This window comes from Syngnathoides biaculeatus, chromosome 5, assembly GCF_019802595.1.
Source record: "Syngnathoides biaculeatus isolate LvHL_M chromosome 5, ASM1980259v1, whole genome shotgun sequence".
NCBI lineage: Eukaryota > Metazoa > Chordata > Actinopteri > Syngnathiformes > Syngnathidae > Syngnathoides > Syngnathoides biaculeatus.
The window spans coordinates 17,786,593-17,808,360 of NC_084644.1; the positions used below are offsets into that span (position 1 = coordinate 17,786,593).

Sequence of the window (21,768 nt, forward strand, 5' to 3'; positions counted from 1 at the left end):
GTGGTGGCAGAGTGATAGTCTTGTAAAGTGCTCATGGATCCTGCTGCAGGATAATGAGCCGAAACATACCAGCAAGTTCAACTCTGAATGGCTCAAAAAAAACAAAAAAAAAAGTGGCCAAGTCAGAGTCGGGATTTAAATTCAATTGAGATGTTGTGGTGTGACCTTAAAGGGCCACTGTCATGAAATGCATGATTTTTAGTATGTTATTAATGAAAAAAAACGGCAGCCAGTATTGTCCCATGCCTTTTTTCACCACAAAACATGATTTTGACGTATATGGCTTTTTGAAACTCCCGCCATGAAAATCCTCTCGAGGGATTTGTTTTCGACAAGAAGCAGGAAGTGATGTTAAGGGCAATAGCGCACTCAAGTGCTCTCGTATGTTTAGACGAGTTTTACCTGCTGGAATGTAGCTCGTTGTTCCTTCGTGTTAGCCAAAATGCCGGCTCGTTGCATTGCTGGATATTGCTCCAACACTCGGGAGGATGGATTTACCCTTCATAAGTTTCCAAGAGACACAGTTCATCATGAAAAATGGATTGCACAGGCGCAAAGGACGAGCGCTTCATGGGTTCGAAATGACAGGTAGGTGTGTATACAGCAAGTAAAAAAAAAAAACAATAGTTGGGGCGGGGGCGTAATCCGTAAATCGGGGGTGCGAAACATGTCGATGTGTGCATCGGAAGGCTTCTGTGCAGCAGCCAAGGACTGCCTCCGCAGGTCTTGAAGATCGCTACCGGCCTTGTCGGACGGGTTGGCTCGTCACGGCGCCGGACTGCGGTGGCTCACCTCTGCCGCGGAAGTGGTTCAGATGGGGAGGCGGTTTGGCTGTGATCTGCATATCATTTAAATATGGCTCGAAACAATAGTGTAATATCGCCCCGGTAACTTCACTTGGTTGTGAGATGTTCTCTTCTTCGAAAAGAGCTTCTATGTCAGAAAGGGCGTTTTCGTCTCCCACAGTAGGGGCCACAGCGTGTTTTCAATGGCAAATGTCCCGGGTGACGTCACGGGCAGGAGATGCAGCCAATATGGCAACCACTTGGATGTTGAATGACACTTCTGGAACTTTGGGCATGGACGACGCGCTCTCCCCTCATATTTATTTTTTTGTATAGACATTGAAGTGAATAATGTTATATGTATTTATCATAACAATATCTATTTTAGAATGTTTATAGGGATGACACTTGACCTTTAAATGGGCAGTTCATGCTAGAAAACCCTCCAATATGGCGGAGTTGAAAACAGTTCTGCCTTGAAGAGTGGGACTCAATTCCTCCAGAGGAATGTGAAAGACTCACTTATTGCAAATACTTGATTTCAGTTATTGCTGCCAAGGGTGGCATAATCCGTTATTAGGTTCAGGGGGCAATGACCTTTTCAGAGGGTCAGAAAGGTTTAGATTTTTTGGTGTGCCTTAATAAATTGAATTGTCATTTGAAAAGTGCATTTTGTATTTCCTTGGGTTGTCTCTGAGTGATATTACAATTGCTTTTATGATTTGAAACCTTTGTATGAGATAGATACGCAAGAAAAAAAAATCATGATGGGGCAAATACTTTTTCCCACCAATGTTGTGAAGCGATTAAAAAAAAAATTATTGTGACTAACATAATAGCACTGTGGTGAATATAACTAAGGGGATGATGTCTTGATTTGTATTTTTTTTTTTAAAAGTACTAGACAGAAATGTAAACTGATCATGTGAGGGTAATAATAAACTATCTTTTCCTGTTTACAAATCACACGTGACACTTTGTGTATAGGGGCCTCAATTCAATTCAGCTATGCTTGTTCTACAAATCAGTGGCATTTTGAACATACAGTATATCCATCCAGTTTCTGTAAGGCTGATACACACAAGGGTTGCAGGCAAGCTCGACCTTAACCCTAACTATCTTTTGAAAAGAGATAGGCTCCACCCTGACCTAGTTCCCAGCTAAGTACAGGCCACATGTAAACAACTATTCACACTCACATTCACATTTACGGGAAATTAAGTCTTCAATCAAAATATCACACATTTTTGTGATGTGGGAGGAAACCGAAGTACCTGGAGAAAACTTATGCAAGCACGGGGAGAACATGCAAAGTCCACACAGATGAGGTTGGGCTATTAACCCCAGTCCTCATAAATGTAAGGCAAATTTGCTTACCAGTCATCCACCATGCCGCCACATTTTGTGTACATGTACATGTATAATCGAAAAACAACCACTAAAAGATGAGATGAAGAAAGACAGAGTAACTTATTTGCTTTCCAAATCCAGAGATTTTTGGTTCTGAGATTTGAGCTGGGGAGCAGCAACACTGCAGCATGATATCACCATGCCCTTAGCCCTTTCTGGGGAAATGATCTGCAGTGAGCTGCTTAAGTGTGTCTGTGTACATTTGCTTGCACATTACAGAAACCCACAAAAAGCCTGGAGGAAAGTCCCGTAGATTACAATGTAGCTTTGTTAAATGTGTTAACGAAACAGCATCATACTCTCATTACAGTCGAAGTTCCAGGCATTATAAGTTGAGAGCAAAGTTTCTCAGAACTATAGTCCTGCTCACCAGTCTTGGCACCCATTAGTTTTTTTGTCCTAACCTATATAATATTTTAGAAAAAAAATGGAAAATGCACCAAAGGGCACAGTGGCATAGCTGGAGAGCGTAGGCCTCACAGTTAACTACATGGGTGGCAAAAATGGTTTGCAGGGGTGTAAAAAGGTTGTGAGTGGCTGGATCTTTTTTTTTTTTTTTTTTTTTGCAATTGACTGTTAATTCCAAGGGCGGCACGGCAGCACAGCTGTAAGGTGTTAGCCAGGTTTCAAATATTGGCCCCGTCTGTGTGGACTTTACATGTTCTTCCTGTACCTGCTTGGGTTTTCTCCGGACACTCCCACATCCCAAAAACATGCATTCATTGGCGACTCTAAATTGCCTCAAGGTGTGATTGTGAGTGTGAATGTTGTCTGTCTCCATGTGCCCTGCGATTGGCTGGCAACCAGTTCAAGGCAGTGTGGTATCCGTGAACTTGTTTGAAAGCACCAGTATTAATAAAAAGCTCCGTCAATAGCCATCCTTGTCCTTGTAGGAACATTCTAGAAATCTGTGTATAACGATGTAATCCTTCTCTCACAACGTAACAAAAGATCCACGTCATAATAAATTAATAAAGTACGTAAGTCAGGGGTGCTAAATATGTCGATGTGCAGGGCCCGCCGTTAGCGGTGGCGCTGGCCGCTGTTTACCCCGACACATTGGTAGGTCAGGGGGGGAAGCGGGCGGTCGTGTGCAGTTGCACAGGGGGCGGGTTGGAGAAAGGAGCTCTCCCGTCCACCAGCCACTGGTGTCTGGGTACTCCTGACGTATTTACTGCGCCCGGCATGGGTCCTCCTGAGTACGCTACATAGAGAGGACTTGTAAAAGGGTTAGGAAATCGAACAATTATGGGCCAGTCACTTTGAATATTTCCCGTCCTCCTCGTCTGTGTTTTTGTGGAGTCTGTTGTTAGTTAGAAGTGATCTGCATATCATCTAAATATGGCTCGAAACAATATGATAAAATGGCCCTAGTTGCTTCACTCGCTTCTGAAATGTTCTCTTCCTCAAAAAGAGATTCAGTCTCAGAAAGGGCGTCAGAAAAATCCAAAAATCGCGCTTGTTCATCTACCATTGGATTTGGCACAGCATGTTTGTCAATGGCGACTGCCCCATTGTGATGCCTGCATGAGACGTCACATCACAGATAAAATGGATGTCGAGTCATACTATCGCAACTTTCCGGTTTTATAAAATGCTCCCAGCTCACTTTTTCCAACTCGTATCATCAAGGTGATTAATACTATAAGTAGTCTTGATAACAATACCTATATTAAAAAGTATATTTTGGTGTCAGTGGCACTTTAAATAACAACAACTTGGCCTGGAAGTGTATATATGTGTGCAGAAACCTAAAAGTTCCCTACACACATTTATGAGGCATTGGGAATGGGTAACCTGTGATTAAATTTCACTTCATTAGAACCATAAATCATCCAACGACAACTGTTATGTGTGCTGTACTACATTCAGTTTCAGATACAAATACCCCCAATAAGCTCCTAAGTGCTGAAAATCTGAGGGGGTTCTCCAAGTCAAGTCAACGTGTCAAATTTACTGATGTCTCAAACGGAGTCACTTTCATCAAAAACTTGACTTAAACATTAGAAATGGGACATTATTTGTGAGAATAGCAGTGTGGCGAGTAGAATAGGTCAAGCTTCAAATATTTTTCTGGGAATGTATTTGCCATGGAGCAATGGATTTTATGCATTTGAAGTGCTGGGTCCATGTTTTTTGTATTTTTTTTAATTCCACCAAGAAGACAGATACGCTACGTTGATAGTGTTACGGTTTCGAAAACTGGAAAATTAACTGCAAGGGGACAGGTCTAATCGTAAAAAAAATACAATTGTAAATGCAGATATGCAGTTGTTACTTGAGTACATTTGGTTGTTAGTAAGCTCACCTGTGACAGTCTTGGTTTTGACGGGGCTGCTTGCATAGTCGGAAGCTTGATTGGAGGGCTGCTGCACCAATGGCGTGCTGCCCACAGAAACCTCATCCTCTCTCCTCTTTGCCAAGGAAACTGGACCTGCATTCTGTCATGATATATTTAAGATGCCTTCTCATAATCTTCATCTGAATTTACCAAGTAGGCAAAAAACACAGAGGGAAAGTGTAACTCAAGTTACATGAATTAGCAAGAAACTGTACATAATACATGTACATTTAGGATGTACACAAAAATGTTTTTACAATGTTGCTGTAAGAATAATCAAAAACAAGTTTGCAAGCTTCTGTCAAAGTGCAGATGCTGCAGTGACAAATGTAGCGCTGTTTTCACTTTGATCTGACAAGTCCCTTGTTTAAAAAGTTAGTGACAAGGGGAAAGAACAAAGCTGTTGGACTGTTTGGTGGTTTTGGTATGCAGTATTGCTACAGTGGGAAAGAACTAGAAAAAGTGGTGTACAGGGTGGAATGAGTACGTGAGGGTTTTGCCTGCCACTTAAGTTCTTGCAGCATGCAAGCCTTTAAGCATGGACAGACACTCATAATTCTTTCTGCAATCATTTCTGTTTACTGGAGTTTGATGCCACACTTGTGCAATTTACAAGAAGTAACGGTCCTCATTGATACTTTAAAGATGCAAAAGCTAGGCAAGAATTAGAGCAACAGAAGCTGTAGGAGAGTGTCATGAAATGATCATTTATGCTGTCAGTGTCAAAATAATCATGCTGCATAATAAATACATAATCATAATAACAATCAAATAAAATGGAAATTGGGAAATAAGCGATGCAAAGGTAAACTATGCTCAGAAAAAAACTCCCATATTTCACTCTCCTTACAAAGTATCCAACCAGCGTCATCTAGTTACTAGCATAATCCAAAGCTAAAATACATGTATTAGCCTGTATTTTTTCATTAATATTTTTACATTGACTAGCGTACCAGATGCAGGATCTGATCCCAGATGAGGGTGCAGCTTTTAGTTAACAAAGATGAGGAGAAAGATGAAATGCCTCACCAATGTTGATTTGCATTTTACTTTTCATTCCATGCATCAGTGTGACCAAAATTGAAAGGTATATGTCCTGTCAGTGGTATTAAAAGACAAAACAAAACAAAAGGATAATTGAAAAGAAAAATGCTAAGCCTGGACAAGGTGTTGTGTCCATGCCATTTACATGAAAAATAATACATTGCCTTAAAACTGTCACATCCATACACACCATACACGTGTACACTCACGCTAAAGGGTTTGCAACATAAGAGAGTTGGTGAATTTTATCCACGATTGAAGATGGAGAATGTGTTTTGTTCCAAACATAAGTGAAGAAAGACTTTTACACCTGTTGCTGTTGCCTGGTGTTCCCTCTATGAGGCTGATGCAGCAGCCATGTGCAGAAGATCGGGTCCACATTGATAGATATACCCTGGACACTTGCCAACAAAACTCCACCTGAACATATGGAAATCATGAGAAAATTAATTTCAATAGTGTTAGCCTAACAAAACTGCTCAACTTATGACAATTTGATTAGCATACAAGGAATATTAATACTGTGCCTTGAAGAACATTGTGGAACTTTTTTAGTTTTTTTACATTTTGTGACTCAAAGATTTCAAAGTTGAAATTGCGCTATAGTGACAGACCAACAAAAAGTAGAATATGATTGTGAACTGTAACTAAATGTTATTTATGGTTCCCAAAGTTTGAGCAAATATTAATCTAAATGTGGTGTGCATATTTATATAGTTGTGGTGCTCCGATCGATTGTCCGGCAATCACAAAACATGATCATCTGCAGCACTGTCTCTTAAGATTATTATAACAGAATGGCCAAAGAGGGATTACTCTTGTTCTACTCTTACAGGTCTCCGTGTGACCTACATATCTTGAGTATATAAAGCTGTTTATTGGAGAATTGCAAGGAATTTTCTCCGCCAACTGCAGTGTTCAAAGAGGTATCTCTCTAAGCCAGTAATAACAATTTCTTCTGATAACTTTCTATGAAACTTGAGACTTTCGCAATGTTTTGGTTTACTCTTAAATAATAATCTTTACCAACAATAAGCGAACCCTGAGGTAATGCGTTAGGAACCTATCAATAATGATTCCCATGCCGGCAGGATTAGTGCAAGGTCTCTGGCGTGCCGTGGTCTGTCCATGCATGACGACAGGAGGATGTTTTAGATCTAACAGCAGGTCTTTCAAGAGGTTTAATGATACTTTGGACAAGTCCCCAATCTGCTTTTACAGGCCCCAAGGCAAAGGAGAACCAGTGTGTGTGTGTGTGTGTGGTGTGTGTGTGTGTGTGTGTGTGTGTGTGTGTGTGCGTGTGTGTGTGAGTGTGTATAGTGCACATCTGCAAGTATGTGTGTGTGTGTGCGTGTGTGTGTGAGTGTGTATAGTGCACATCTGCAAGTATGTGTGTGTCCGTGTGTATGTGTGAGACAGAGAGAGAGAGAGAGAGAGAGAGAGAGAGAGAGTGCGCAAGAGAGAGGCACGTTTGCTTGCTGTCTTGCAGATGTGACAATCATGGACACAAACTTACACATGCAGAAACAGAGTGCACGCAAAAGAACCATTCACTATGATAAAGACATTTGCCAGCTCGGCAGGCATTCCTCAATATCATATTATTCTTAAACAATAAAAATACTCAAATTTAGGGGAAAGTGATTTGTGATGCTATTTGTGTGTTTGCAGTGTGAGATGGTTGACTGTATTTGTGTGCAATGTTGAAATGTGTGCATTATATTGGATGGCCAATAAACATGGTCAAAGGTTTTTGTTGTGTGTGTGTCTAGTAATTGTTTACTAGGTATCCTTTAATGGTGTGCAATTGATACATAATTACCAAAAAAATTGGCAAATGTTTGCCTTGGATCAAGTCGCACTAACAATCCCTTCTCATTTGTTTAATGAATCTTCTGTTGTTTACTTTCTGTCAGTCCTGTCACAATTTCTCCACTTGTACCTCCTAAATGGCTTGTGTCCTGAACAACAGCTTTTCTGGCATCTGTCCCTAAATCAAATCTATTCCATAACCCACCATTGTGTTCTCCCATTCATCTTCCACCCCTCATTCCCTTGTACCAAAACCTCCACACCAAATTACCATTGCAATCTCTCACTTCTCTGTCCAAATTGCTGTCATCCTCCATTTTACACAAGTTTTTCCACTTCCAGTCTTCTTTTGTCACCATGCATCCACTCACGCCTTTTCCTAAATAGGAATCATAATCTCAGGCCTGTGGCTTGAACTCCTATCCCACAATGTGGCTGCCTAATTGGACTTGGCTTTCGCTATACTTCTGGAAGCCAATTTCATCTAGTTTCATCATAGACCAGAAAAGCATGAGCAAGATAGAACAAATAACGTGATGAATGAGCTGTATAGTGAATTAGGTATTTGATAACACACTTTAAATTTAAGGCTTGGGAGAAAAGTATACATGATACAGCACTATGAGTGGCAGCACAAGTACGGAATCTATTTGGATATTAGAAATATAAATGAGCACAGATAAAATGTATTGTGAGTAACTTAATAAAAGAGAATGGACCCCCGCATACTAGCAGTTGAACAACAATGGATTCACATAGTTGTTTTTCAGTTTTCTTTTGTCAATTTTAACCCTTTTTTTTTTCTTTTTTCTACACGAATGACCTCCTCAACGCACCCAACTGTGAAACTCCTTAAGCTTTAGTTCGGCCAACACAACCTGGAGCTGAACACTCTCAAGACTAAAGATGGTCGTGGACTTCAAGAAAAAAATCCTTCACCTCAGATGGCCCTCTTCCTGTCCAACTGCCTTGTGTCAACTGTCAAGATCTTCAAATTCTTAGGAATTACAGTCTCTCAGGACCTGAAGTGGTAACCTCCATCCTAAAAATGACAAAGCTGAGGACGTACTTCCAGTGGCTTCTGAGAAAGCATGGCCAGCTGTTGAGGCAGTTCTACAGAGGAGTTATTAATTTGGTTCTGTGTTCGTCCATCAGTCTTGTTTGGTGTTGCCACAAAGAATGACAAAATCAAAGTGTAACCAACAGCCAAGACTGCCCAAAAAAATTACTGCTACCCACCTACCTACTCTTGATGACTTGCACGCTGCTGCAATTACTGCCATTGTCTAATAAACAGTTCTTCCACGCCATTTCAATGAGCCGGTCTACTGAGGAATGACGTGGTTTGACTTGGCTTCCTTTCATTACGCGAGATAGGGTTTAACTTTAACTCCATTTAAGGTTAATTGATTCGGGCAATGGAATTTGATGCCCAATCTCAGCAACATTTTTATTATTATACATGACCCCAGCCTGCATGTGACAATTTAATGAGATTAACGGCAAAGGTCTGAGAACTCAAAACTTGAAGTTGCATCAAAGAATGAGACTATGGCGAAAAAAAATCTAAGCTAATTAAAGCTCATTTTCATCTTTTTTTTCCATTTCATTCACTTCTGTTCTCATCAATCTGAGTCAGCGATTAAGGAGCAGCACCCTAGTGCCCAGTGTTGACCAGCTGCCATTGCTGCCACAATCAGCATATTCAATGACGTTTGACATTTTCACATCTCTATTTTTAATTGATTGTGAATTCCCCCCAAAATCACATAAAACCACAAGCAATGATCAGCATGTTTCCAGTGCACATTCATAAAATGTGCATTTTATGAATCTTGTGCACGTTTACGTATGTGAGGTGTGTGGCTTTGGTCAGAGACGTGATAGGAGAAGAGAGGACACGTTCAAATCTCTGCCTTTTACAATTCTTGATTGTAGATTTTGTCAGGTATGGGTCAATGAACAATGTACCATGACAATTCAAAACTCAAAAAATGTTACTTTATAGGACTCCACAACTCTGAATACCACCACCCGTCACACTGACTACACTCTAGGTTGACGCCTGGCTCCCACAAACTCTTGGAGAAGTTATTCACCAAGGTATTCCAATACTTTTTTCACTTTGCGCCGCAAATGCTTACGTAATGTGTCCGTAGATGAACAAACAATTAATTGTGTGGTATATTACAGATTAGATTGTCTGTTGTTGTGACTTAAGTGATCAGATAACATTTTATGAAAAATTAATGCAAAAATTTAATTCCAAAGGAATCACATACTTTTTCTTTGAACTGTATTTTACTGTCATGTCATAAGGTGGCCATCTAACTTATTTAACGTCACATATCTAAAGCTGTTTGCAGACATGGAAAGCAGTTGCAAATGCATAATGAATTCTGTTCTACAATCTGAGGTAATTTCACTTATGTGAATGGGATTTCCCCATCATTAAGTTTTAATTACAATAGATGAAATTGAAGTGAGTGGTGCTTGCCAGACATTTGGTTGCCTGGTTGTAAAATGTGGCACATAATCGGCTGAGCATGTTTCAGGTTGAATAGCACACTGTTAATTGATGGAAGTGAAGCAACTGATGTGGCAAAAGGTTTTTTTTTTTCTTTATTGTTACAAAGCAATTGGTGATTCGGTACTGTGAGGAAAAGTTGTTCCATTCCTACCATTTTGCAATTACCCAAAAAATTCTAAAACATGTTCAGCAGTTAACGCAGTCCTTGCAATGAATAACAAGGATTGTAGATGAATCTCGAGCATATGTAAAACATGATTTCAACCAATGTACTGAAATATGCAAGGTGCATTACTTGCTAGAGTTTCTTAAATATTTCACCATCAGTACATTATATTTTGACAATTGAAAATATGTCTACACATTTATTGGCATGGCATTTTATCTCCTAAAGATCAAACATCGCTAAAGTAAGCTCTCAACAACACAGACAGAATACATGTTGACCTGCCTTTTTAGGTTTTGAAGACTAAACCTAATAACACAACTGTGTTCTTGTTCCAATTATTGTGTTGGCACAAAAGCCACTGAGTGACATCTCCTTTGAAGCATTCAGCATTATGCAAAAGCCTGACATGCTTAAGGGGGACCTCAGCGGGACGCTAACTGTTGTTTTCTCTGCTCTAATAGGGTGACACATGGGTAATTACAGAAAGTGATGACAATGATAACATTTTTCTTACTTCATAAATTATTCCTTAAAAAAAACCCTGGTGAACCGTGCCGTGTATGTGTAGACATATGAGGACACACTTACCTTGACTCACCCACAATGGACTTATTAATGTCAAAGGTGTTTTTTTTTTTCACTCCAAATAGTTAAGAGAGGTAGAATTAAAAGAGAGCGTGGGGCTGCTGGTGTTGTTTTACAGCTCTCTGACAACAGGCTGCTCCCAGGGTGAGGGCATGTTGAATCATGAGACTAGCTAATCAAGGCCTTGAAAATGTTAGCCATTTTTTTGACTTTTTTTTTTAAACTTCACAAATACCTCTAATTCTTTCATATCTCTCTGAGGTCATATTCTTTTTTTATGTCTTCTTCAATAAACAACATTATGTTACAATTCAAAGTCTGTGTACAGCAACATGTTCCCCAGAGGGAATGGGTTATAACATGGGTTAAAGAGTACGCAACCTTAAAAAGTGCACAACCTCAAAACTACAGGGCCATGACACAAAAATCAGAGATTCAGACAGGCAAAAAAAGATCCATCAAGAGGAAAGGGGAGTATATGAGTTTTAGCCAGCTAATCGGCCCCACAGAATTGGTTCATTATTGGACATGAGGCAGTGCTGGGACTGTGTGTCCAGTTTCTCCAACAGAAAATAAATAAATATAGCCCGGCTCACGTCAGCCAGATGACTTCTGACAGGTTTAGTTAATTTCGAAGCCAAGTAGCAAAACAAAACATTACGCAACCATACAGGGCCTATGCTGCCTTTAATTGCTTTTCCGATGAGCTCATAAGTTGAAGGTGTCCTGGAGCGAGGCATGCATTACGACAGGTGTTCTGCTGATTTTTTTTTAATCGGTGTGAGTGTCAGTTACGATAAATGTATGTGTGCGTTTATGTCAATCTATGCACGTGACAGGCCAGGAGCTGCTGGCACAACACAAAAATGACTCAGTGGTGTGTGGGTGGGTGTAATAAACATTACGTTCAATTTTTTTTTAAAAAAGTGAATGTGGATATTTGTCAAGATACGGGAGTGTTTCTATTTTCATCCACCGACAGAGAATGAAGAGACAAGAGCCAAATGCTGAACTCCCTGTTTTGCTGTTTCTATGTGGGGCTGCAACCTGAGGGCAATGCTGCCGAAGGAGCCAGGGGCTCAGGAAGGACACAGAACTGGAAGGACTGGAAACAGACTCCTGGCATACAAAAAGCCTGATCAGTGGTTTTGTGTGTGTATGTGTGTGTGTGTGTGTGTGTGTGTGCTTCACACTTGGTTGTTTGGTCAGGGTAGTTGCAGCAATGATTAATAATTAGGGAAAGAGGCATATAACCCTCAGCTAGTAAGGGTGTGAGTGTACAGAAAATACAAAATGAGCTCTAGAGGACATAAAGGATAGACATCCATCCATCCATGCATTATCTGAGCCGCTTATTCTCAGAGGGGATAAAAGAAGCAAAAATAGAGATACTGAAAAAAAAAACATGGAATATCTAAAACAGGGAACATAGGGAAGTTAATGGGCCCATGCCGGTATGAGTTATGGGATTACGATAATCAGTACATGTTATCTCATGTAAATTGAACAGGGTACATTACATACTTCTAGACTAGACAATACAACAAACTTTGTGTGCATACATTTGTGCATCAGTGTGTGCGGGCATGCATGTGGACAATATAAACTTTTTAGAGTGTGTCTCAAGTGTTGAAAATGGAAATGTGATCCTAAGCATATTATTTGATGGAGAAAATAGTAAACTTTTGCAAAATGTACGACTACAGCTATAAGCAATACTTACAAGGAGAAACACTTAACACATAGGACACAACAGAAATCCATAACTACAGCGACACTTTCAACAAAAAACAAAAAATAGATGGGAATAAATGCAATTCAGTTTTTTTTTTTATATAACAAATACATTTGCAAAAATGTTTGAAATGATTCAAAACACATTATATAAAATACATGGGAAAAATAATTTTCACATGAACTGCGGACCAGTAGTGAGGCCAGATTAGGGTCTGAAGAGGTAGTACAGCAGCTCGGTTGAGCCCCAGTCGTTGATAAGTAGCTCCATAGTTATAAAATATCTCCTTTTATAGCCAACTCTGAGCCTTCATAAATTAACAATGACTCTCATTGTTAGGGAAAAAAAAGTTCTTGCCTGTACCCCTAAAAAAAGAAGCTGCTTGGATTTGGAGTATATATACTAGTATACCAGCTTTAAATGCAGCCCTATGGGGGCACAAACCAGTGCAATCTGTAGGCCGGTCCCAAGCCCGGATAAATGCAGAGGGTTGCGTCAGGAAGGGCATCCGGCGTAAAAACTGTGCCAAACAAATATGAGCGTTCATCTAAAGAATCCCATACCGGATCGGTCGTGGCCCGGGTTAACAACGCCCGACCCCGGCACTGCTAACCTGCAGGGCGTCGGTGGAAATTCAGCTACTGTGGGTCGAAGACAAAGAAGAGGAGGAAACCGGATCCAGCGTCAGAAGAAAAAGAGGAATGCACAGAGCCTACAACTGAGTGTAGGGACTTTGAATGTTGGGACTATGACAGGAAAAGCACAGGAGTTGGTTGACATGATGATTAGGAGAAGGTTGATATTCTGTGCATCCAAGAGAGCAGGTGGAAAGGTAGTAAGGCTAGAAGTTTGGGAGCAGGGTTTAAATTATTCTACCACGGAGTAGATGGGAAGAGAAATGGAGTAGGGGTTATTTTAAAGGAAGAGCTGGCTAAGAATGTCTTGGAGGTGAAAAGAGTATCAGATCGAGTGATGAGACTAAAATTTGAAATTGAGGGTGTTATGTAATGTGGTTAGCGGCTATGCACCACAGGTAGGATTGACCAAGAGTTGAAAGAGAATTCTGGAAGGAACTAGATAAGTAGTCTGAGCATCCCAGACAGCGAGAGAGTTGTGATTGGTGCAGATTGTAATGGACATATTGGTAAAGGAAACGGGGCGATGAGAAGTGATGTGTAAGTACGGCATCCAGAAAGGAACTTTGAAGGGCAGATGGTGGTGGACTTTGCAAAAGGTGGAGATGGCTGTAGTGAACACTTATTTCCAGAAGAGGGAGAACATATAGTGACCTACAAGAGCGGAGGTAGAACCACGCAGGTAGATTATATTTTGTGCAGACGATGTAATCTGAAGGAGGTTACTGACTGTAAAGTAGTGGTAGGGGAGAGTGTAGCTCGACAGCATAGATGGTAGTATGTAGGATGATTCTGGTGGTGGGTAGGAAGATTAAGAAGACAAAGGTAGAGCAGAGAACCATGTGGTGGAAGCTGAAAAAGGAAGAATGTTGTGCAGCCTTCCGGAAAGAGGTGAGACAGGCTCTCGATGGACAACCGAAGCTCCCGGAAGACTGGACGACGACAGCCAAGGTGATCAGAGAGACAGGCAGAGAGTACTTGGTGTGTCATCTGGTAGGAAAGGGGAGAAGGAGACTTGGTGGTGGAACCCCAAAATACAGGGAGTCATACAAGGAAGAGATTAGCGAAGAAGAAGTGGGATACTGAGAGGACTGAGGAGAGGCGAAAGGAGTACATCGAGATGCGACGTAGGGCAAAGGTAGAGGTGGCAAAGGCTAAACAAGAGCATATGAAGACATGTACACCAGGTTGGACACGAAGAGGAGAAAAGGATCTCTACAGGTTGGCCAGACAGAGGGATAGTGATGGGAAGGATGTGCAGCAGGTCAGGGTGATTAAGGATAGAGATGGAAATGTGTTGACTGGTGCCGGTATGTACTAAATAGATGGAAAGAATACTTTGAGAAGTTGATGAATGAAGAAAATGAGAGAGAAGGAAGAGTTGAAGAGGCAAGAGTGAAGGACCAGGAAGTGGAAATGATTACTAAGGGGGAAGTCAGAGGCACTACAAAGGATGAAAACTGGAAAGGCAGTTGGTCCTGATGACATACCGGTAGAGGTATGGAAGCAATTTGGAGAGATGGCTGTGGAGTTTTTGACCAACTTATTCAACAGAATACTAGCGGGCGAAAAGATGCCTGAAGAATGGCGGAAAAGTTTTCTAGTTCCCATTTTTAAGAACAAAGGGGATGTTCAGAGCTGTGGGAACTATAGAGGAATAAAGTTGATGAGCCACACAATGAAGTTATGGGAAAGAGTAGTGGAGGCTAGACTCAGGACAGAAGTAAGTATCTGCGAGCAACAGTATGGTTTCATGCCTAGAAAGAGTACCACAGATGCATTATTTGCCTTGAGGATGCTCGTGGAAAAGTACAGAGAAGGTCAGAAGGAGCTACATTGCGTCTTTGTGGATCTAGAGAAAGCCTATGACAGAGTACCAAGAGAGGAACTGTGGTACTGCATGCGTAAGTCTGGTGTGGCAGAGAAGTATGTTAAAATAGTACAGGACATGTATGATGGCAGCAGAACAATGGTGAGGTGTGCCTTAGGTGTGACAGAGGAATTTAAGGTGGAGGTGGGACTGCATCAGGGATCAGCTCTGAGCCCCTTCCTGTTTGCAGTGGTAATGGATAGGCTGACAGATGAGGTTAGACTGGAATCCCCTTGGACCATGATGTTCGCAGATGATATTGTCATATGCAGTGAAAGCAGGGAGCATGCAGAGGAAATATTAGAAAGATGGAGACATGCACTGGAAAGGAGAGGAATGAAGATTAGCCGAAGTAAAACAGAATATTTGTGCGTGAATGAGAAAAGTGGAGGGGAAAGAGTGAGGCTACAGGGAGAAGAGATAGCGAGGGTGGACGACTTCAAATATTTAGGGTCAACAATACAGAGCAATGGTGAGTGTGGTCAGGAAGTGAAGAAACGGGTCCAAGCAGGTTGGAACAGCTGGCGAAAGGTGTCTGGTGTGTTATGTGATAGAAGAGTGTCTGCTAGGATGAAGGGCAAAGTTTACAAAACAGTGGTGAGGCCGGCCATGATGTACGGATTAGAGACAGTGGCACTGAAGAAACAACAGGAAGCTGAACTGGAGGTGGCAGAAATGAAGATGTTGAGGTTCTCGCTCGGAGTGACCAGGTTGGATAGGATTAGAAATGAGCTCATTAGAGGGACAGCCAAAGCTGGATGTTTTGGAGACAAGATTCGAGAGAGCAGACTTCGATGGTTTGGACATGTTCAGAGGCGTGAGAGTGAGTATATTGGTAGAAGGATGCTGAGGATGGAGCTCCCAGGCAAAAGAGCGAGAGGAAGACCAAAGAGAAGGTTTATGGATGTGGTGAGGGAAGACATGAGGGCAGTTGGGGTTAGAGAGGAAGATGCAGGAGATAGGCTAAGATGGCAAAAGATGACACGCTGTGGCGACCCCTAACGGGACAAGCCGAAAGGAAAAGAAGATACTAGTATACCAGCTTTCTACCTTTATGGCATTTTTTTTTTTTTTAATGACCACTAAAATCCTCAGTTTTTCTCTCATCTACTGTCATACTAAAGCCAGGTCATGACTTACATGCCTCTTTTATGAAAGACAGCTTGTGTTCTTTATGAGAAAAAAAAAAAAAAACAAGGACCTGCTTGCATTAGTGTACTCGTGTCTTTACCATATTCATCATGAATATACAGTGCTGTGAAAAAGTATTCACCCACTTCCTCATTTCTGTTTTCTTTTCATATCTATCCAACACAAAGGTTTCAAATCATCAAAACAAATTTAATATCACTCAGAGACAACCCAAAGAAATACAAAATGCACTTTTCAAATGACAATTCAATGTATTAAGGCACCAAAAAAATAAAAACTACTTGACCCTCTGTGAAAAAGTAAAAAGTCAGTGACTAACCACAAATTTTTGAAAGGTGACATTAATTTCACAAGCCACACCCAAACCTGATTACCAGCATACTTGTTGAAACAAAAAAACATTTAACTAGAATCAGTGAGCAAAAGTGAAGTAGGCTACAAGATCTCGGGAAAAATGCATCATGCTGTGATCCAAAGAAATGAGAAAAAAAATTATTGAAATCCATCAGTCTGGAAAGATTACAAAGCCATTTCCAAGGCATTGGACCTCCAACAAACCACTGTAAGAGTCATTATCGACAAATGGAGAAAACTGGGAACATTGGGAAAACTTCCCAAGCGTGGAGGACCAACTAAAATTACTCCAAGAGTGTGACGATGAATCAACCAGGAGGTCACAAAAGAACCTTCAAAAACATCTAAAGACTTGCAGGCTTAAGGTCAGTGTTCATGACTCTACCACAAGAAAGACACTCACTAAAAATGGCATCCATAGTAGGATTCCCATGTGAAAAAACCCTACTGTCAGCAGAGAAGAAAAGGCTTGTCTCACATTTGCCAAAAAACATCTTGACGATGCTCAAGACTTTTGGAAAAATATTTTGTGCACTGACCAGTGAAAAATTGAACTTTAGAAAGCTGTGCAGCCCGTAACTTCTGGTTTAAAAATGGTGTAAAAAAAGATGAATGAATGATATTAAAATTGCTTTGATTTCATAAAAAGAAAATTATGCAAACAGTGACGCTTGGTGATGGCAGTGTGATCATCTGGGGTTGCTTTTCTGCCTATTGTCCAGGACAACTTGCTCTGATTGATGAAACAATGAATTCTGTTGTGTATCAGAAAATCCTGAACGAAAATGTCCGGCCATCTGTTTGTGCCCTCAAACTCAAGCGCACTTGGATAATGCGGCAGGACAATAATCTGAAACACAACAGCAAGTCCACCTCTGAGTGGCCAAGTCAAAGTCCAGATTTAAATCCAATTGAGATGCTGTGATGTGACCTTAAATGGGCAGTTCATGCTAGAAAACCTTCAAATGTGGTGGAGTTGAAACAATTCTGCAATGAAGACTTGACAAAATTCCTACCGAGCAATGTGAAATAATTAATTATTTTCTTTGAGGTCAAACTTTATATACATTTCCTTAGTATCGAGTAGCATTTCCTTTCAATTGCATGACTTGGGTCAAATGTTTTGGCTAACCTACCAGAAGCTTCTGTCAGAACTCTGCTGGAATCCTGGCCCATTCCTCCAAACAGAACTGGTGTAATCAAGTCAGGTTTGTCGGTTGCCTTACTCGTAAACACCTTTTCAGATCAGCCCAGAAATTTTTGATGGAATTCAGATCACGGCTTTGTGATGTCCACTCCAAGGCATTGACTTTGTTATACTCAGGGTAGTTTTTAAGCATTTTGCTAGTATGCTTAGGGTCATTGTCTACTTGAAAGACAACATTCTTCCTTTCTCAACTTCCACCACCTGATTCTCTGCTCTACCTTTGTGTTTTTAATCTTCCTACCCGCTACCAGAGTCATCCTACACACCACCATCCTATGCTGTCAAGCCACACTCTCGCCCACCACTACTTTACAGTCGGTAACCTCCTTCAGATTACATTGTTGGCAGAAAATATAATCCACCTGTGTGCTTCGACCTCCACTCTTGTAGGTCACTCTATGTTCCTGTCTGTTCTGGAAATACGTATTCACCACTGCCAATTTCATCCTTCTTGCGAAGTCCACCACCATCTGACCCTCAAAGTTCCCCCTGCTGAATGCCGTACTTCCCCATCATTTCTTCATCACCCCTGTTTCCTTCGCAAACATGTCCATTGAAATCTGCACCAATCACAACTCTCTCTCTCTATCTAGGATGCTCAGGACTACTTCGTCTAGTTCCTTCCATAATTTCTCTTTCAACTTCCGGTCGCATCCTTCCTGTGGGGGACAGCCGCTAAATACATTATACATAACACCCTCAATTTCGAATTTCATCATCATCAGTCGATCTGATACTCTTTTCACTTTCAAGACATTCTTAGCCAGGTCTCCCTTTAAAATAACCCCTACTCCAATTATCTTCCCATCTACTCAATGATAAAATCATTTAAACCTTGCACCTAAACTTCCAGCCTTACTCGCTTTCCACTTGCTCTCTTGGATGCACAATATATCAATCTTTCTTCTAATCATCATGTCAACTAACTCCTGAGCTTTTCCTATCATAGTACCAACATTCAAAATCCCTACACACAGTTGTAGGGTCTGTGCAATTTTCTTCTTCTTCTGCCAACTAAGATGCTTTCATCCTCTTTTTGTCTTCGACCTACACCATTTGAATTTCTACCTATGCCCTGCAGATTAACATTTCCGGGTGCGGGCGTAGGGAGCCCAGGCCACTATCTAACCGTTATGGATTTTATATGATGAACACTCATATATGTTTTGCACAGTTTTACACCGGATGGCCTACCTGACGCAACCCTCTACATTTATCCGGGCTTGGGACCGGCCGACAGATAGCACAATATTGTGCTGCCCAATCGGGTGCAGATAATCAAAAACAAGAAGCAATCAAATAAGCAAAGTCAGCACATAAGATACACAATTAACATACTAACTAATCTACATTAAAGTTTAGGTCAAATGAAAGCAATCACATAAACACAGCACATAAGGTACACAAATCACATACTACCTGTGTGAAAATATAAAGGATATGACGACTTAAAGAATATGTGGATGGAAGGGATTCAAACCACAATGGCCCTAACTCTATTAGTTGAAGGTCGGGTTGGGTCCACGTTTGATGTTTGGTCCTCGTTGTATACGTAACGAAGGTAATGTTGTTAGCGTGCTAATATGGGCTAACTTGGGCCGAGCAGCTTCAATGCGAACAATACAGCTCCAATTTGGGGACTAAGATGAACTAAGATAAGACTTGTTAAATTTCTATAAGTCCTCACGGCCCTCGTTGTACAAGTTATGAAGTTACTCACGTTCGATGTTTATTCCACACCATGGATTGATCACAAATTTGTCTCATTGTGAGGCTGGTAATGTATGTCTGGGCCTATAAGCAAGTTTAAGTTTATGTTTCCACTCGCCCAACTTTCTAAAAAGTACTAACAGTCCTCGTTTACAATACGTAGGTTTTGTAGGTCGTTGTAAGTACTAGCGTTTGATGTTTACCTCCTCAGCAAATATTTGATTACGTACACGACTTGATGTTCAGGAGCTAGTCTAGGTTAGGCCGCGCAGCTTCAAGGTGAATGAATACGGCTCCAATTTGCAGACTAAGATTACACAGATGATGATTTTAGTCCACTGAAGTCATCACTAGGGGCATCCCACGTCGAGTATTCATCACATTCAGTCCAAATTCAGTAGGATTTATTTATTGTACGGTCGTGCAGGTCGGAGCCTCCTTGATTTGTTGTTACCAGTATGGGGACCGTATCAATGTGCTTGCAAACTGTAATCTGTCTTTATTTACATTTCTTTGGGAGTACTGACTTCATTCTCTGTGAGTGGCCTTTCAGCCCATATGAGTGCAGAACTCATTCCACTGTGGATAATGACACTTTCTTACCATCTTCATCCAGCATCTTCACAATGTCTTTAGCTTTTCTTCTGTGGTTAATTTGCACATTTCAAAGCAAAACAAATTAATCTCAGAGCCCGAGTCTCATTTGAATGGTGTGATAGTTGGACATTCCCATGATGTTTATACTTTTGTATAATTGATTGAACAGATGAACAAAAATCATACATTGTGATTTCTGTTTTTTTTCTTTTTAGATTATCTCTCTCACAGTGGACATGCACCTACGATGAAAATTTCAGACCCCTTCATAATTTCTAAGTAGGATCACTTGCAAGCAGAGAGCATATAACAGGGTGTTCAAATACTTATTTTCTTCATTGTGTATATATATAAATGTATTATATTATATTTTTATACCTTGTAGAGCGCACGATTCATCACTTTAAACTGCTCCCTTTGCACAATTGACATTAACACACTTCTCTACTGTATATAGATTTCATAAATCTTGCACGTCTTATAAGTTCCTATATACAGAAATGTCTCTTGTTCTTTGTTATTGTTGCAAAGTTGTTCCTCGTTCTTTGTACTGACTGCTGTACCAGGGCAGAATCAACTGCTTGAGAAAAATTCCTTGTGTGTTTTAACACACTTGGCCATTAAAGCTCATTCTGATTCTGATTTTGATTAAAGCATGAGGAAATTGCACCCAAAGATGAAGCAGAGGAGCTCCATGAATCTTGCTCTGATTTCCTGGCTGATTTCTTTTGATTTTCTTATGATTTTAAACAAGGAAGTAGGGTGTTTGAGGTGCAGCCTTAAAAACAACCCCAGATGTCTGTCAATTAAATTACATGTCACTTAACCTAACAAGAGCTTCCAAAGCCGTAACCTCATTATCTGGCTTCCCCCTGTTCTTTGAAGAAATTGTACTTTTTGAGTATGTATACGTTGTAGAAAATAATATAAAATTCTCTAATAAAATGTCATTGTTGTACCATTTAACAATATGACATATTTTTGTTGATCCTGACAGGAGAGGTTTATTCTGATTTGACTTCAGACAGTGAGACTAAAAAAAAAATAAATAAAATCAAACGTGTTTTCCCACAATGTATATAAACTTCTAGCTTCAACTGTATATTCTCTGTGAAAACTTATTGTGGATTAAAATGATTTGCACCAGTGAAAATACAGACTGCAACATATTTTAATCAATATGGTCAACAGGGCTTCTGTTGTACCAGGACTGACTTAACCTACATTTAATGAGGAAAAAAAAACAAGACCCAATTGGTCAATCTTGAGACTATGACCTCACAAAAAAACTGGTTGGGATATCAGAAACCATAATATTATCCTAACAATAAGGTCCTCATTGCACGTATCAAATTAAGCTTGTTTTAAGATAACCAAGACCATGATAAGCAAATAAAAACCTCCCCCAGTTTCGGTTGTTAAATTTCTCAGGCCTGATTAAGATCACTGTGTCTTGGATCATCATACTAATTTCAAGAAGATCCACTTCCTTATATGACCTATATTTAAACATGCTGGGATTGAACATTTTAGTTTTTTGTACAGATGCTAGGGAGAACAGGATTCAAAGTAAAGCTAGTGCATGGAAGCTGTGAGTCTGTGAGCAGAAACCTCTACTATTATTAGAAGGTTCATGAGCATGCTGGCAGGACTCTTAATTGAGGCCGGGGTTAGAAAAAAGGTAATAATGTCGGGAACCCGCCCCTTCATCTACCAAGTTTGTATATGCTGTTAGCAGAATAGAGAGAGGTGCTTGAACTGCCAGTGTTTACTGCCTGTTTATCTAAGTGGGCATGTGGGGCCTGGCAGGCCACAGCAGGTCAAACCACACA

The 21,768-nt window shown here is 40.6% G+C and overlaps 1 protein-coding gene across 8 annotated transcripts in view; it reads right to left on the minus strand.

Annotated features, from left to right (window-relative positions):
* LOC133500420 (intermembrane lipid transfer protein VPS13B-like) overlaps positions 1-21,768 on the minus strand; it is a 506,059-nt gene that overhangs the window by 303,085 nt on the left and 181,206 nt on the right. For all 8 annotated transcript variants that reach the window (XR_009794884.1, XR_009794885.1, XM_061819054.1 and 5 more), the window contains exons 20-21: positions 5,891-6,000; positions 4,504-4,636 (exon numbers count right to left, since the gene is read on the minus strand). Coding sequence is in view for 6 of the 8 variants with exons in the window: in XM_061819054.1 (XP_061675038.1) it covers positions 4,504-4,636; positions 5,891-6,000 (243 nt within the window). In the remaining 2 variants the exon portion in view is untranslated. The remainder of the gene's footprint in view (positions 1-4,503; positions 4,637-5,890; positions 6,001-21,768) is intronic.